Genomic DNA, 18,278 nt, shown 5'->3' with positions numbered 1-18,278 from the left:
ATTCAACGTCTTCCACTAGCAAATACTGTGAAATTTAACTTGACTTTGATTGCCCAGGAGGGAACGTCAGAGCTAGTTTTGGTAACAGTCTCTTTTCAGTCTTCCTGTATGTTAACAATTGTCCTTGGGATGCTGCCTGGTTGTGAAATGATCTGATTTTTGCAGATCCAGGTACCTACAGAACTGCCTGCTTTCCCAAGCTGAGAGTCTGTTCTTTAACCAGGCAGTTTAGTTGTGAAAATATTATTACTTACCTCTACAAGAATGCTCACCAGATAGGGCTATAATATTGCATAGTTCAAAATACAGCCTAGAATTCATTCATTATAGAAATGTGCACCATATAATGGTAAATTGCTATCTCATTGTGATCCAGTCTGAATTTATGCTAGTTTCAGACCAGAACTTTTATTTTAAATGGAATTAATTCTATCTTTTCCTTTTTCCCCTTTAACCTGAAGAGAGCCAAAATCTCATGCACTTTTACCACCCACGCAACTACAAACAGGCAGCATCAAAATAAAAACAAAACTTTAAGTAGTGTTTGTAAAAAATATATTTGCAGTTGTTTTGTGGTTTAAAATACAGGCGCCTCTGAGAGAGATCACTGTGCCATATATATAATTTGCAATAGTGTTCTTGCTAACAAAGTTAGCTATTACTAATGGACGGACAAAATTCTTTTGTTTTCTAAGCCTCATCACCTAGTCTTCTGCATAAGCATTTCCAGCTTCAGTGCCAGGTGCTAGCAACTTCTACAGATATTAAGGAACAGCCCCCTTAAACGTCACTAAGGCTGCATTAGACCCAGTAGTAGATATTTCTTACAGATCAACAATCAGCCAGGTGCAGTTAATGCATACATAGCATATAATTGAAATAGACTTCACTTAAAAAACATACTTCAGAATGGCTTCGGCTATTACCTTTTCGTGTGTGCATAAAAGAACGGGTCTACTGTGGAGGTAATTCATCATAAGCTGGGGCTTTCATGTTTTTACCAGCACAATATAAGAATCATGTTCTGGGAAGCTTACTGCTTGGTGAAATTGCCAACAGTTGCTTCGATACTCAGGTTTTACACAGAGCACAGCATCTGATTTCCACAGAGGCACATAAATATACACATCCTCTTTTTCACATACAAGATGTATGTTTCCATGTACAGACAAGTAAAATGTGTAAGTGAAAGGTATTTGGCTTTGTAGGAAAAATCCTGCATTCACTTACGTCCTATGCGTTTCTGCTGAATTCAGCATTGCCTCTGAGATGATTGAAATTTGTTTAGTAATAGTATTCTGCGACTAATCTGGTATGGAGTCTGCTGGACACAGCAAAGCTGTATGGGCTCCACTTTGAATGATAGAATAGGTCTGCTTAGGGGCTTCTGTGTGAGAGGAAGAAAAGATAGGAGGAGGGGGAGCTGAAGTGGACACTGTTATACTCTGACCTCCATCACTAACCACAGTCACTTCTGTTGCTCCTTCTTGTATCAAAGCATTAAGACCTTCTAAGTCAGAGCAGCTGATTCCAGAGCTGGTGATGAAAGCTTGGTTTGCTGAAGCCTCATGACTGCTGACAGAAGCAGCAGGAATCAGAGTTTGATGTAAAGCGCTTCCATCGCTTTGGTCATGGGTTGTGAGAAGAACTGCTGGCTGTGCCACAGGCCCTGCTTCGCTTTGAGATATGGGAGGCGGAGGTGGTGCCAACAAACTGACTTGGCCCAGCAGCTGCAAGCGGCTGTTGGCCGAAAGGTCTTCCTGATTCTGGGTAACTAACGTAGGAGGCACAACATTCACCGATGCAGCCTGAACGATACTGTTAGTCTGAGGGACCTGGTGACCCACAATGATCTTGACCCTTCCCTCATTGTATGGAGAAACCTGAGCAGCCTGAAGTGGGACCTGGAGGTGGCTGACAGTAATTGGGGCACTGGTCTGCCGACTGGGATCCATCTGGAGCTGCAGAACAGCCAGTTCGTTATTTTTAGATCCATTATACATACTGTGCTGCTTCTTATGACTCCTAAGAGAATCTTCTCGGACAAAGGAAGCATCACACAGGTCACACTTAAATGCTTTCTTGGCATCCAATTTGGCAACTTGCCTGGAGCCACCTTGCTTTGGCCTATCTCCTTCCTTCTTCTCCATAGTTTGCTTCTTGGTCTTGACTTTGTCGCCATGAGCTTTCCTCACATGTGTTGTCAGGTTGCTCCGCTGCTTGGTATCAAAGCTGCAGAATTCACATTTGAAAGGACGATCTTTGCAGTGAATTCGCTCATGCACTTTCAGAGCTGCCTTGTTGGAGCAAGAGTAGTTGCACTCTGAGCACTTCACTGGTTGTTCAGGCTGATGAGTTCTTATGTGGTGCCGAAGGCTTGTTTTGTTTCCACACTGAAACTCACACTCTGGACACTTGAGAGTATTTTCCATGCTGTGCTTGATACGAATATGTGATTTCAAATTTCCTTTCATGGCACACCGCACCTCACAGAACTCACATTTGTAAGGTTTCTCACCAGAATGCACACGCATGTGCCTCTTCAAGTCTGAGTTGATTTTAAATTTAGCAGGACACATCTGACATTGGAATGGAGCATCTCCTGTCAATAAAAAACACAGTTCAAATTACAGATGAGATACCAAGATCCACTGGAGAGACCAATGCTATAAGGAATTATGCACAGCTGACTTGTTCTACATACCTGTAAACTCACAGCATGTTTTCAAGATGTAGAGAACTTTAACGGCACAGTATTTATCACCTGGTCTGGCATATTTGTGTGCAAACTCTCCACGAGCATGCCTGCCTGCATCTGTTGCTTTTTCATGTCTGCATCTTAGATATTCTCCATTTTTAGTTCACTTTCCGTGTAAAACTGTTCAGTGTGCTCCAGAAAACTGACTGAAGTTTCCCATTTGTCCCTCTTTAGCAACAGTGCATCTCAACTAGTGTTTAAAATTAATAAACACTGTAACTTTAACAGCTGCTATATTTTTGAAGTCTAAGAAAACATAAACACAACCATGTCTGGGGTTTACACAACAAGATTTACAGGGAGGCTTGTAGGTTAACTGTAAGCCTAGATCAATGGTAGGCTACTGCAGAAAGAGACGCTTAAGGGGCACCAGCTTTACTGCTCAACCACATAGTTGAGTGAGATCAACTGACAAGAAAAACCAATTACTTTTTTGGCCTGGTTCATGTGGTGCAGCACAAATACTATTGCTAGTACAGGAAGGCCATGGAAACTCTTGTCCAGAACACAGGGAGAGGTAGGGACAGAAGTCCATACCTAGGTCAGTGGCAGGTGACTGCACAACCACAGCATCACTACAGTGACAGGAGAGGGGGGAAAAAAAAAAAAAAAAAAAAAAAAAAAGAGGGATCACAAGTACATAAATGCAACTGGAAAAGACAAGTGAGAGACTAATGAAACATGCATGCAAGTCTGTGACTCTGGGGAAATATGCTTACACCGGGGAAATATGCTTACACCGAGAAGTAACATCAAGCTTTTGTTTTTCTGGCATTACAGCAACCAAGAGAGAGATATTTGCCCCATGTAGCACACCTAATAATGCTCCACAGATCACTTCAAGAAAATCTAATATCAGTTTGTATTCACGCAATATCAGTTTACATTCATGCAAACAGGTGCATAAAATATTCATAAGTGCATGGTGGGGTTTTTTTTGTTTGTTTTTTGAGAGCAATGCTAGTCCAGAAACCTAACAATGTAGTTGAAAGTCAGGTCAAATTCTTAACTGATAAGGCATGAAAAATGAACATTCATCTGCAAGATCTCTGTAAGCCTATTTATGTCAGACTACCTGCCACAAATAACGATTTGAATTGCCTGGATCTAATCCACTATTTTGCATTTTCTTTATTTGCATGCTTGTGTCACGACATGCATGATCAAATTAAGCTGTAGCTCTGTTGAGCTCCATAATCTATTCCAGGGTAAAGACCAGTGACTCTGTTCTGAAGTAATTAAAAAATTACTTTAAAATGACATTAAAAAAAACTTTTTTTTTTTTAATATAAATATGTAGTTCTCTAAAGTAATACCTGAGCATGAAGTCTTTACGTAGGAACCATTTTGAAAAAGTGAAAGAATTGTGTTATTAGTTCTCAGACACCCTTGGTGCGAGAAGAAAAAAGAGAGCGTACTTAGTTCAGCAAGCATTTATCTTCTTTAATAATCAAACTGCAAATGGCTGATTTATTTTATAAGTTAATATTTTACAGAGTTTGTGATAACTATAATTTTGCATAATTTGCTTATCCAGCTACATATGTCATAGGTTTAGCTGCATATTTTTCAAATCAAGTTGGGGCCTACTGTGCTAATCCATGTATCTGTTTAATAATTGATATATATGGTGTATTATCTATATTAAACAGATTTTATTAATGAAGATGCACTGTTTGTTCGTCTAGTTTATTTTACAGTCTCAGCTGCACACTCAGCTACTGAATTTTTATCTACTTGGCACAGTACATATTTCAATGTCTTAATTTTCACATGCAGGGTAGCACAATATATGAAAAAGAATTAGTAATTTCATTGAATATAGCAATATAGCAAAGTATGCTGGTTCTGTTTATTTAAAGAGTGGTCCATTACTTATATTTCTTTGCATTTCTGTCCATACATAATTGACACTGACAGAATATAGCTTAAAAAAAAAAGAAAAAGAGTGTCTGATCCTGGAATTATTAATTGTAAGAGCAGTTTTACTCAGATTATCAGGAAGCTGATCTTTAGATGACTAGTTCAACAAGTAATGCTATGTAGATGATCTCACGCTGAGCAATGTAGACTACACTCACCTTCTAGAGAATGACTAATTTAATTCCAGTAAGCAATATAATCTACATAATTTACTTTTCCCCTAAAATTGCCTGTGTGCATAACACCTTTGTAACCTAGAGAAGGATGAAATGATTACTTTCAAAATTCTTGCACCTCCTTTCAGTGAATCAAAAGAAGTCCTTTTACGAAAGAGGATTTTGAGAAATGAAGAGACAACACTACAGACTTTAGTTTTAGCATAACTCTATTGCTTAAGATACAGCAGACTGACCTGCCAAAAAGAAATAAGGTAGCCTAAAACCCCTTCCCAACTATTGCAATACTTAAAGCCACAAAAATCTAATCTACTGGAAATACAGGAGAACCATGAGCATTCACAGGTTCTCCCACAGCCAAATTCAGAGCATATCTGCCCATGTACATGAATGCACAAGTATGCACGCTCTTATACGACACGGGGAAAATGCAAGACCCATATTCTGACTAGTGTGTTTCCTAACAGATAACTTCTCATAACAACCCATACTATTTTGACTGACCATCACATCTTCTCATATAGCAACAGAAAGAGGGAAACTTGTAGAACAACTGCCTGACAGTCCTGCCTGTTCCATCACAGCAGATTTGTGAAGTAGAAAAGATTCTTTTCTGCCACAGACAGATTGGTTTAACCCTCCCCTCCTTCACAATGCACAAGGTATTTATTTCCTTTATTTACTCAAAATAAATCCCATCTTGCACGCATCTGAACTAATGTTGTTTAGTACTCGAATTCAGAATCAGATGTAGGTAGGTACATGTAGATGTTCAAAGCTAATCTAGTAGTCACTGAACCATAACCACCTTGCAGCTACAATTCACAGAACTAATCAAATGTATAAAAGACAACACAGAAACTAATCCAGTACCCTGGATTAGGTGAAAAACAACATACAAAGACGACTGTACAGCAGTATCTTTACAGCAAACCTCTTCTAGGAACAATCTATAAAAGAGAAATCTGATTAAAAGGAAACTTAGGCAAATAATTCAAATATAAAATGAAACAGTGTTTATAAGACTGGAGGCTAAAGCTTTCTATCCATAGAGCAAAAGTGGTATGGGCAGAACATAGTTCTGGCTGCTCATACTACACTGTCAATGTCCATCAGTCTGCACATGGAAGCTACCATAAAGAAACGTCAAAAAAAGTGTAACTTAAATGAAGAAGTGTAAGTTAAATTGCTAATTATTTGCTAATTATACAGCTGAGGTTTACACTGATATAACTAGTTCAATTATAGAATAATTTCAGTACTTCTAATATAGTGGACCAGATTTGAGACACAGATAGGAACCTAGATGCTCTTAATCAATCAATTAGATCCTTCAGTTTTACTGGTTTAAGAACACCTAACAGGCAGCTTCAAAATCAATTTAGAAGAAAGTCTACCAAGAATCAGACCTGTCTTGATTGCTTCCAGTTTTTTTTAAGTAGAGTTGTATGTCTTGCCCTATTAGATTCTATGCGCAAGAAATTCACAGCAGCTGTGTGCCTTGGTGCTTCTGACAATTCGAATAGGCCCTTTCTGGCACCTTGACACCTGTATATCTTTTAAAAATCTTCCCAACGACCTTTAAACTTTTACAGATCTACATTTTAGCATAAACGTACCTGTGTGGGATCTGAGATGTACAGTTAGCTGGCTGGAGTTGCGGCTTGCATAAGGACAGATCTGGCATTTAAAAGGACGCTCATTGGAGTGAATGCGCTGGTGCTTGTTGAGACTGCTGCTGTCAGCAGCTGCATAGTCACAGTGTTTGCATTTGTAAGGCTTCACCCCGGTATGAGAACGCATATGCATCTTCAGCTTATCTTTTCGACTAAAACATTTGCTACAAACTTCACATTTATGGGGCTTGTCTCCTGAAACAAACAGAAGCACATAAACATATCAAGAATTTTTGCGCCATAAGGATGCAAATTCTTTTCAGCAGAAAAGATCTTTTCAGAAGTTGAACACTAGATTTCCACAGCCATCCTATCAGCTAAGGACTCTTCTATGCTCCAGAAGGCTGCATGCACTAGTGCAACAATTTTAGAAGACCCTTTGAAACTTTCTCCCTTTATAACTCTGAAATTGCAGCTTAGGGGGAAGGGAGGTAAAATGCTGAAATCACTGTTTCATATAAAGAACAACCTAGGTTTACACACCACCACGCTTACCCTGATAAACGCAGGGTCTGCACCTCATAAATTTAACTGTGCCTTAAATTGATGTACAGTGTTCACATTTCACAGCTGTGAGTGGTACTACTCATAGTAGGACATGGCTTACCCAAAAAGGGCAATTCCCCAGGCACAGAGAACTACAATACTAAAGTGTACAGACATACGTGTACATTCTATCCAATTTATCTATAGATATATTATTTTGTATGAAAATACCTCTTGCCAAGAGGAGGAAACCAACCAAAAACAAAATATAGCAACTATGTAAACCTGTGTGTGTCCGTAGGTGACGTTCCATATCCTTCATGCCATAGGAAGTCTTGAACTGGCAACCTGAAAATGGTTAAGATTATGATCATTAAAGGAAAATCTAACAAAATAATAAAAATATACTGCCATATTCTGGGCATTACGTTTCTTGAAAATAACTTTCTCTTTAAAATTCAGTATTAACAGAAAATCAATTCCCTATCTTGTTTATTCACATCTACTTAAAATAGTGACCGGTTTACCTATGAATTTTAGTTTTCTAATGCTTCCCCTAGGAGGCAATTCTCTACGTTATTGTTTTCTGTAAGCTTTGAAACAAGTTCTCTGGAATCTCTGTCCAGGATTTGAGATGCTCTTTACAGTACACAGAGGATACTAGGGGAACTAATTAATTCCACGTATGACTTCAAGTTACCACGACTGGGAACTCAGGTAACAGCTCACCGTTCAGGAATTCTGTCCAAGTGGAAAGTGCTACAGTCTTACAGCAATGAATGCTAAGCATTTGAAATGTGCCTTTCAAATGAAGGCAAGCTTGCAAAATGACACACTGACTTCTGCTACCATTAATATGACTACTCATCTACATCACAGTCTCTGCACACATTTTCTGCATATTCCATGGTTTTCACTCGTTAAGATCTCCAAATACTTTGGTTCAATCCATCCTTATAAAAATGTTAACTGACCAATGATAAAACATATAATGCAAAATGCATGTATAATATTTCTTGTGTACAACAATGGCAGTTAGCAGAAAGGTAACAAGACTCTGCTCTTAACATTGCTACGGCTGTGGGCACAGGCCAATGTCTACACACAAACTCACTGCAGCATCGCCAGAGTACGCCACAGTATAGGGCAATCGTCTAAGGACACGTGAAAGCAATGGCAAAACTACTACTGGTACCAATGGTAGTACATCACACCCTTAGTAAACAGGTTGCCATGCAGGTTCTGCACGTCTTAACTGCTTAAGAGAGATGCTTAACTGCTTAAGATGTGCTACTGTGCACATCACTATATAAAACCTACCAATTTTAAAATGAAAAGGAAGAAGGTACAGTCCACATCTCACCTGGATAGCAGCAGTTTAGCTTCTTCTGTGTAAGTGAGGAATTGGATTTTCTCGAACGTGCTTTTGGTGGTGTAGAGACGATAGCAGCGGTTGGAGGCTCACTGCTCTCACTGGGCAGGTACGTTTGATAGCCATGCTCAAAAACAAACTCTGGTGCAGAAACTAAACACATAAAATAACTCAATTTGAGAACATTAGCTTCTCCAATCAGAAAGATCTAACTATTTACTAGTTTAATTAATTACTTCTCTATTCTGTTTTTCCTGCAAAATTCCTGCTTGTGGGTTCCTATTCATGTGGGGGAGGGGGAAAGGAGAAAGACATTTCTCTTCCTTGCTATCAGTGAAAATTTTGTCAAGACCTGACGAGCCCTGCTGAACTTAGTACAACCCTACATAGGCCCACTTGTCTCCCTATGAATCCTATCTGACTGCACCGTGCAGTTTCTTCACAAATTCAGTTTTTTTCCTGATGCCTGTCCACGTCTTACATTAATAAAGGTATATTTGTTTTTCAACACTGGCTGTGCTACAGCCCAAAGGAGAAAAAAAACTGAGATTACTTATATGGCAAATGTTGTCAAAAAGGCATCACGTAAACAATTTTTATTTTTTAAATTGTTAAAAAAGCTCAGCTTCTTCCAACTATACTGTTTTTAGCTTGTTACTCACAAGAATAACAGGTGAAACTATCTCAGCCAAAGTAGCAGCTTTTAAATCAATTAAACAACACTATACCTCAAAAGGGCACAAGGATATAACTGCCCTCGTTTTAAAGATGAGTAAATATGAAGCAGAAAAATGACTCATCCAAAACCCACACCAAGTTGAGGGATTATAATACAAAAATTCCTGGAAGTGAGCCCTGAATTCAGTTTTCACTGCTCTTCCAGATTCTCTGCCCTAATCTGTCTATCCAAATTAAAGTCAAATAATTTGGATTTTAGTAAGGTCCCAGACCAAAATAAAATAAAACTATATATAGAAGGGCAAACCTTCACACATGGAACAAAATTCCGGTTTTATTTAAGTGTCTGCATGATCAGGACCTCACTTGAGCCTTCACATAGGCAGAAATTTTGAGTAATATTTTTCCTGCCAATTAGTTTTGGGAGCAATGTTAGGGAATGCAGTGTTCTCACATAAAAAGGCCTGGGTTGGCGCCCTACAGCAATTCTCTGTCTGTTTTTCATCAAGAGCACTCTTAAAAAAATAAAATGCATAGTAATTGCATTATTTTTCATAAGTATTGACAATTTTAATTAGTTTGCAGAAGTTGGTTACACAACACTTAAGCAATTCTCTAAGTGAATTTGCTAATTGAGATGCAAGTTAAGTAACTGCTGTCATACCAAAAACAAGAATGCAGCACATCACTTTTTTTTTTTTTTTTCTTCCTTTGCTTGCAGGTATGTGACAACTGATGTGAAAAGTGTTGTGTTAGCTTAGTGCGGTGGTGGGACACGAGCAGAGGGCTACGTCACGTTGCCACTTTGCAGGTGCTGAGTGCTTTCGGGCTCTTGGTATGTAACACCAAAATACCTGTGATGGTTTGGGTCTCCGAAGCGATGGTCCTGGTCGTGGTTTGTGCCTGTGTCGACGGCACCGTTTCTTCTGACACAAACTGGACCGTACTGGTGGCCCCGGCCGCCGCGCTAGTGAGCTGGCAACCGCTCTGCTTGTGCCCAACGAAGGCATCGAGGTTATTGAACTGCTGCTTGCAGATGCCACAGATGTGGATGTCGGGGGTGAGCTCCACCAGCACCGTGGTGCCGCCGGGGACTGTGGAAACAGCGTCAGGGTTAAGAGCTCGTCCTGAGGGAACGGCAATGGCGGAAGCCGCTCAAACTGACACACGGACATCCCGCTGACTGAGTGCCCCGGCCGCGGGGGAGCCCCTCCGGACCCGGCCCTGCCTGGAGCTGCGGGGTTCATTAGTGCACTGCGGGACCCCCGGGGCCGGGCTGAGGGGGCGAACGGGGCCGCCCGTGCCCCCAGGCACGTTACCCCGAGGGCCTCAGGGTCCCGCGGGGCGTCCCCGCCACCGCTCCGCGACCTCGCTCCGCAGAGCCTGCCCGGGGCCCGCCGCTCCCGGCGCCCATCAGCCCCTCACGGCCGGTGCGGGCCGCGGCGCTCACCCAGATTCCCGGGTTCTCCCCCCCCACCCCGCACGCCCCAGTCAGGTTCCCGGGCTCCGCTCCCGCCCGTTTCTTGCGCTACTCAGGTTTCGGGGCCTGCCCAGGTCCCGGCTCAACTCGGCTTCCGCCGCGCGGGCCCCGGAGCGCGCATACCCCGCCGGCGCGCAGCGGCACTTACACTGCACGGGGCCGGGGAAAGCCGGCGCCACCCCCCCGCCGCCACCGCCGGGGTTCATGGCGGCAGCCAGCCCCGCACACCGCCTCCGCCACCTGCAAGGGGCTTATTACCGACGGGGAGCCGCTCCCCCCGCGCCTCCCGGCCGCCGAGCGGGGGCGGATGCGGAGGAGCCGAGCATGCTCAGTGGCCGCGGCGAGGCTGCGGCCGCCCTCACCTACCGCCGGGCTGAGGGATGTGAGGGTTCTCGCCACCCCCTGCCTGTCGTTTCTGCCGGCCTCGAGGACAGGCGCCATGCGGGAATATCCCTGAGAAGGCAAACCGCCATGATTAACGCCTGTGCGTTCCCTGAGGGGCGAGCTGCCCCACAGGCACCTTGTCTGAGGCGGCCCTGCCATGGCAGCGGGGCTGAGGCCTCACGTGTGGTTTGGCCCTGCGTCCCCAGAGGCCTTTGTCTTAAAATAGAGCTTTAATTCATCTAGCAGTGTTTGCGGGAGTTTGGCAACAAGTTAGGGCTGACAGTAGGATTAAGTTGGGGTAGTAGAAGCGGTGAAAACTAGCCTTAAGTTTTGGCTTTTTAGGTCATATTAGTGGTCTTCATGCAAAATTATGGCGAAATCTGGCCATGATTGCCAGAAGACCATGCTGATATTCCATCTCTTTTTACCAGTCTTCAAGACCTTTCATCTTACAGACCATTTGCTTTCCACAAGCCCTCAACCTTTTCTTCAGTCACGTGCACCCCAAATCTCGAAGCTCATGTAATTTATTGTGCCAAATACGAATCCGATGCCTGCTAAAGTAAACTGGAAAGCCTCTCCATTGTTTGAGTGGGTTTCTGGATGTGGACCTCGGTGTGCATTACAGGCAGATAGCCTTCCTCCTGCTTAGGGCTGGAGAAAACTCTTCTATAAGATGACACCTCTTTTTAGGGGGGATTGACATGTTTTGTGCCAAGTGCATTTAGCGCTTTGCAGCAACAAACTGGCTGAGCCAGTCTGAGTGCCAGCTCACTGAAAGTTATGCTGCTTCGCCCTGTATTAAAAATGCAGCTATTCAGGAATGAACCACAGCATTATGCAGACACAGAATAGAAAATGGAAATTTGGAAGTCAGGTGGCCTTTAGTTCAGGTAGATGCCTTTTGCTACTTGAATTTCACCAAGCTGCAAGACACAAAAAAAGCTCCATTTGCATGTGACCAGTAAAGACCCAGCGTTTGGCAGCTCAAGTCACTGACAGACACCTATGTGCTTTTTGCATCCAATTTGGGCTCCTGCTATCTTTAGACTTGTGTTAGGGACCAATATTTATCCTGTGCTCTGGGGAGGGCACAGCAAGGTGTGGGGGGGAAACACCTGGTGATAGAGGAGTAGCAGGGGGAGCAGAATGGACTAACATGGGTAACTGAAGACCGTATAGTGGGGATGAACGCGAATGGGAAAACAAACTATTAATTCCGCTTTCTCCTTGTGAGTCTGATTTTGCTGCTGAATGGTTTTAGAGCTGTGTGGATGTAACTGTGTGTTCATTAATAAATGCAGAATAGTTTGTGTATGCACTAAATGTACCCAGAATTTCAGATGCCAGTTCATATTACACTTGAAGTTTTATTTTCCTGGGAAAGTGGTGTCTGCTTGACATTTCCGTTGACCCATTTTGCCAAAACAATATAGCACAGACATGGGATTGTTAGGGGGCCCAAGATAAGACACAAAAGGTGATAATCCTAGTTCCGGCCTCTGGAACCTGCTAACTGTGTTTGATAGCACATCGTAGTGCTGGTTGCAAGGATCATATTTATCTCACTTCAAGACCTTGGGTATATTTTAATCCAATTTTAGATTAAAAATTTGATTAACACATTAAAATACTATCAAAGAAGGAAGCCAAATAAACTCCACAGGATGCGTATTGAATGTGGAAGATTACTAGGAGTTTCAAAGTTCATTCAGAATTCCCCCCTGCTTCCCCACCCCCCACCTCAATAAAAATTAAGGAATTCACATTGATTCTGGAAATATAGATGGTTTTACATTAGCATGGTTACACAGCCGGTACCTATAAAGCATAGCACAGAAACAGGAATATGGTTAGTGCTGATGAGACTGTTTTGGGACTATATCCAAAAGAAATTAAATCAGAGTAATCAACCTGAATCTGTTTTTCCACAGTATAGATAGAACTGTAGAACTGAAAGCTGACTTTTAACTCATTTTGCTGTTTTTTCCAGAACACTATGACCCATTTCCAAAGCTGACAGTGTGTCTGCCTGTCTGTCTATCCACCAATTACAGTTGCAGTCGCAGGTGTACTTTGGAGTATAGCATAACTTATTTTAATCTGTTTCTCCTTTGGTTTAACGCTTTTCATTAGAATAGAAGCCTGCTTGACTTGATTAGAAAAGAATCGGCATTGTGTTCCGTTAAAAGTGAATTTTCACTTATCCAAGGACCTGTAATGACAGTTAGGCAGGCTACATGCCCCTCTTTTGGCTGCCAAAACAAATACAGCAGGGAAAGAGCGTTGCAGCCGTACTCACTGATGTGCTTGCTCTTTCAGACTGGGTGTCAGGGTGGCAATATTTAATTGATACAGGGGTGGTCTGAGGTTGCACTACTGAGTCAGGTATGAACGGTTTCATGTCTGGTGCGTTACCAGCTCTTTTAGAAACATTTGCTGCCTTATTCAGTTGGACACCATTAAATGAGATGTGTTTAATTAACTTAGAAGAAAAGATTCAGAGCTAAGTGTACTGCTGCAACTGGCAGCTGAAAGAGGAATTCCCTCCACCCCTTCCATCATTCCTTCCAGCCGTCTTGCAAAAAGCGCTTGGTCAGTAGCAAACCGAACGGCTCAGTTCCCTGTGCTGGCAGGGGCTGAAGGCGATTGGAAGGAAAGTGCTCAGTCTTGGACTGCTCTTCCGCTGTTCTTCCCATCTGGTATTTCCCAGCATTCTGCAAATATAGCTTGGCTAGGAATTTGCAGGCTTTTTTTCATCAGGGGAAGAGGAGGTGGGGCCAAATGAATACTTTTCATAGGGACATATGAATTCTGAGAACGTCTGTGTTGGGAAGAGTTTTTAAGGTGCAGGCAGCTCCGTGTGGTTAAAACCAGAGAGAGAAAGGCACCGGCACAAGAAGTACCAACAGCTTGCAATGCAGGCGCCTGTGGCTCAAGTCCTTAGTCTTTTATACCTTTTATACCTTATTGGCTGTTAAATCTCTCTCTCTGGGTTTTTTTTTGCTTTTGTTTTACATACATGGTTAGAAGAAGAAGAAACAGTCAATTGGCACTGACTTCCATGTAATGCAGAGCTCAAAATATTTAAAAAAATGCCTCATGTCTTTGGCCACCTTCAGATCCACTGCTATTTACAAGCTTCCAGATATCATAATGTAAGGACCTGTCTTTAAAACATTAGACTTACTGCCTCTTTGCATTAAACTTCTGTAGTGAAATGTTCTCAGAAGCACACAAGTATGTGCATAACGTGCATATGCGGAACGTGCATAACAGATACCAGGTATCAAGTGCACATTTCCAGTGAAAGCTCTTTGAGGCTGGCACTGCTCGCTGCTTTGTGTTTCAACAGTACTTAGCCCGACAAAGGCTCGATTCTGGCTTTGGCGTGAACATTGAAAACATCATTATTATCTTATTAATAACTAATAACACTTACATATCAGGACTTTATTGAATGATGCTCTGGACAGAGAGAGTTTTCATTTCACCGGATGAGGATTGATGTCTGAGAGTATAACACCGCACTGAGCTCTTGAGTCATCGAGCAGAACTCTGCTGAGATCACACTTGACACTATTTCCAGCCTTTAAGGCATAAATCAGTATGCATGTGTAATCTTCATCACCCTTAACCTGACTGAAATGAAAATACTGCAGTGCTTCAGGCTCCCTACAAATGCAGTGCAAGCAAACAAGGCCCAGAAAAGACAAATGTCAATCATGAGAGAGAAAGAAAAAAAATCAGACAGAGGCATAAAAAAGTCAGGCCTCATCAGAGCCTCGGAGACAGGCGTTCCCAGGCGCTGCGTTGGACAGCTGTGGCCTCAGCGCTTTCCTGGAGACAGACATTTATGTACGACAAGAAATGTGTAGACTTTTACCTTGGTACAGAGCTTCTATCTACCCCCCCGTCATCTGAGATCACACAGGGGCAACGTATCCTACCTTGCAAGCAGAGAGGGGAAAAAAAAACCCCAACCTATTGAAGTACTGGGAGGAGAGTTATTGGTTGAGCTAGACAGGAGAACAAACCCTGACATAGTGACAGCCCTTTAAAATATTATACCGTTTATTGTTTAGTTTGCTTTTCACAATAGGTGGAGGACGATAGGTTTAAAAGAGAAAAAAAAAAAAAGATAGAAACCAGAGGTATAAATGTATAAATGAACAGAACATACTAATAAGATATGAAAGAAACCCAACAGCATCGCACGAAAAGCATATAAACTTGGTTATAAGCTTGTGGTCACTGAAGAGGGAAAGCTTATCTCTCTTGAAGGCCCTGGTGCGAAAACATCACAAGTGAGATTGGAATGTGGCCTAGGGGACAGACAAAAAAGAAATGTAAATTGTAATTAAAATTTTCAAACGCTGAAGATGGAGACGAATGGTGGATGTAGAGAAAAAACCCAGCCAATTAAAATAACTTGAAGATTCAAAATCCAATTTTTAGCATTTCATAATTATATTGATGGATAATGACATACACAGCAACATAAATGCACTGAGCTCAAATTAATTATGTTAAAATAATAGGTAATCTGTCTCTGTGTTGATAACATATAATTATGATGATGTCTTTCAAATGTTTTAAAATAATGTCATTTCAATTCATAATGCAAGGTAGGGATTTTGCTGTTTAATGTATTTGCTATTTATACAATATTTCCCATGTCATTGCTTTCCTCTATAATAAAGTCTAAATAATCAGTTAGTACCTTAAGATATTTCTTACTGCTGTATGAACTGTAAAATAACTCAATATGAATATATTATTCACTGAAATAGCACATTGACAACTGTGATTAATTCTTAAATGTATACTGTAACAAAATAGAAATGTATTTTTATGTTGAGATGTCTAATTATTCATTGCCAGAAAGCAGACCTAAATCCACACTGGGGAAATTTTCAGGGTTTTGTGGGGTTAACCATGCAACCATGCTTCATTGTCTTTCACACAATGGAAAATACACGGTTATGATTAGAAAAGTTAGGCTATATTGTTTCAAGATTGAATTCTGTTTCTCGGGGAATTTCTGATTATCTGCAGTTGCTTCTCAGCACAAATTGTCCTTTGCCCGCTGCCTGGCAGCCCCGGTTGGCGCAGGCTCTGTGGATGGAGGCCCGGCGGTACCCAGGGCGAGGGACCGGGGGCATCAGCGGACACGTACCTGATGCTGCGTTGCTGCCGCCGCAGCTGGGTGCGCAGGGGGCTGCTGCGCCTTGGGGTTTTCTGCATGAAAACGCTGTTCCGATACCAGGCTCCGATTATTCTTAAGAAAATGTTTTATGCCACTTTTTTTCCTGAGAGTTGTGTGGATCTGAGATTTTTGCTGGAGTATCCCTAAACTATTCTAAAATTGTTGGATTTTTTGAAGCTTTGCAATCTTTTTTTTTTTTTTTTTTAAATCTATTATCTGCAATTCACTTTTTCTTTGTAAACCGTTTCTCTGCCATACCTTCCCATCCTTTCTGCACCTCTTACCTCTTTGCTTTACATTTCAGTTTTTTTTTCCTAAGTGCAAATTGGCTGCTATCATAATCTGAACAAACTTTTAAAACAAACATACATTATTACGATGATGAGCATGTCACAGCTGAAAATAAACTTGGTAATTCATGGAATATATTTCATCACATTTTGTATAAATGCAAAAGTAGAGTAAAACTCCACTGGGATAAACATGTAACAAATAAATGCTGGATCTAAGATTGTACAGCTCCAGTCTAATATTTAGTCATTTTTATTATTATATTTGGGTTAAAGATGGAAAGCAACACCAGCAGAGGGACTCCCTTGATACTCAGTGGAGTTTTGCCTGCTCCCTAGCAGGGCATAGAGGTAATTTTATTCTAGAAGCTTTTGAATGCTTTACAAGTAATAGAAACCAAGTGGGAAAAGCATATTCCATATTTTAGTTCTGACATTCTCATAGAAAAGAATATATAAAAAAAATTAAAGATTCAAAATACTTGCCTGTGATTCAGTACCTAAAGACTTTCTGGTGTTTTTCAGAATTCCCTTGAGACCTATAAATGCTTCTGAGCTAGAAGTACCCATTGTAGCTATAGTCACTTATGCCACTTTATCAAACTAACGAGCCATTGAGTGATGCTATTCCCAGGTTCAACTCTACCGGGGAGGGAAAGTAGAAAACAAAACTGAAATTTAGACAGAATGGAATTCCTAAGAGCCAGGACAACTAGAATTTATTAATTCATACACTCCAAAGCTTACCAAAAATAATCTTCTTCCTTCAGTTTTTCTCTATAAATCTTACCATCTTTCACAAAGTCTGTGCATATAGACAAGACCGCAGACTTTCAGTACAAGCAATGCCTATCAATTTGCCACAAAATCTCCTTTATCAGGTTTCTTCTTCACACAACCATGGTTTGTGCAAAGGTCCATAAGAGAGGATTTTTTTTTTTCTGTCAGATCACAGTAAGAAGGACTTTTGCTTGTATCTTGGCTATTAGCGATCAAACCTCTCCAACTTTTAAATTAAAAGATTTCTTCAGCTAGATTAGCTGATGACAGATAAAAAGAAAATTCCTTTTGGGTTGTGTAATTATACAGCATTTATTAAATACCATGTCCTGGGCATTGGAGCTACAGCTCCTGACAAGTGCAGGTTTTTCTTACAAGAAAAGTCCTATTTTGAGTTTAGTGGGATTATTCAAGTGAGCATGAGTTGAGTTGCTTTTTGTGCTATTTTAGATAACATTTGATATTGTTAGAATGATAAACAAAGTATATGAGACACTTTGTGTGCAAATTTTAGTTAACTCCACCATGACACAGAGAAGTATAACTCCAAATCTTTTTTGTCAGAAATAGCGTGCAAAGGACTCTGCATTTGAACTGTTAAACATATTGCTACGTTACAAAGTATTGGGGGACATTCCAACTAGGAAATTCTATCTACTGATCTCTAATTGTGAAGCTTGGTCAGTCCTGATGTAATATAATTTAAAAAAAAAAAAAAAAAAAGTATTTTGTTTTCGCAGCACAATTTAATGCTACTATTCCTGAACTCTGTACCACCCACTAAAAAAAAAAGTTAAATAATTTTAATCCTTCTGAAAGAAAGCTTTAGCTGCATGTTCATGTCACAAGATGTCGGTACTTTATTTTTTCAGGCATTGAAAAGATTCATGAAAAGGGTAACAAACATGAGGGGGCAACATCTTAAGTTGCTTTAGAATAAGATCTGCATGCAGAAATCACAGCTAGGGAAATGCTGTCTGAACTTCAACTGCTACTCATTTTCATTTTACAATTAAATCTTTGTCATGGTAATATTCCCCATGGTCATATGTGTTTGCTTTCCAGG

The 18,278-nt window shown here is 41.1% G+C and overlaps 1 protein-coding gene across 1 annotated transcript; it reads right to left on the bottom strand.

Moving 5' to 3' along the window:
- Positions 1-538: 538 nt before the first annotated feature.
- Positions 539-10,843, bottom strand: ZFP64 (ZFP64 zinc finger protein). The gene is made up of 6 exons (XM_074604740.1): positions 10,698-10,843; positions 9,924-10,163; positions 8,383-8,544; positions 7,305-7,367; positions 6,477-6,728; positions 539-2,602 (listed from the first exon to the last, which is right to left on the bottom strand). Exons 1-6 carry the CDS (start codon positions 10,753-10,755, stop codon positions 1,305-1,307), a joined length of 2,073 nt encoding a protein of 690 aa, XP_074460841.1. The 5' UTR covers positions 10,756-10,843; the 3' UTR covers positions 539-1,304.
- Positions 10,844-18,278: the final 7,435 nt, after the last annotated feature.

The sequence above is a fragment of the Larus michahellis genome, chromosome 12 (assembly GCF_964199755.1).
Source record: "Larus michahellis chromosome 12, bLarMic1.1, whole genome shotgun sequence".
In the NCBI taxonomy this organism is placed as follows: Eukaryota; Metazoa; Chordata; class Aves; order Charadriiformes; family Laridae; genus Larus; species Larus michahellis.
This window is presented reverse-complemented; position numbering and strand designations above follow the sequence as displayed.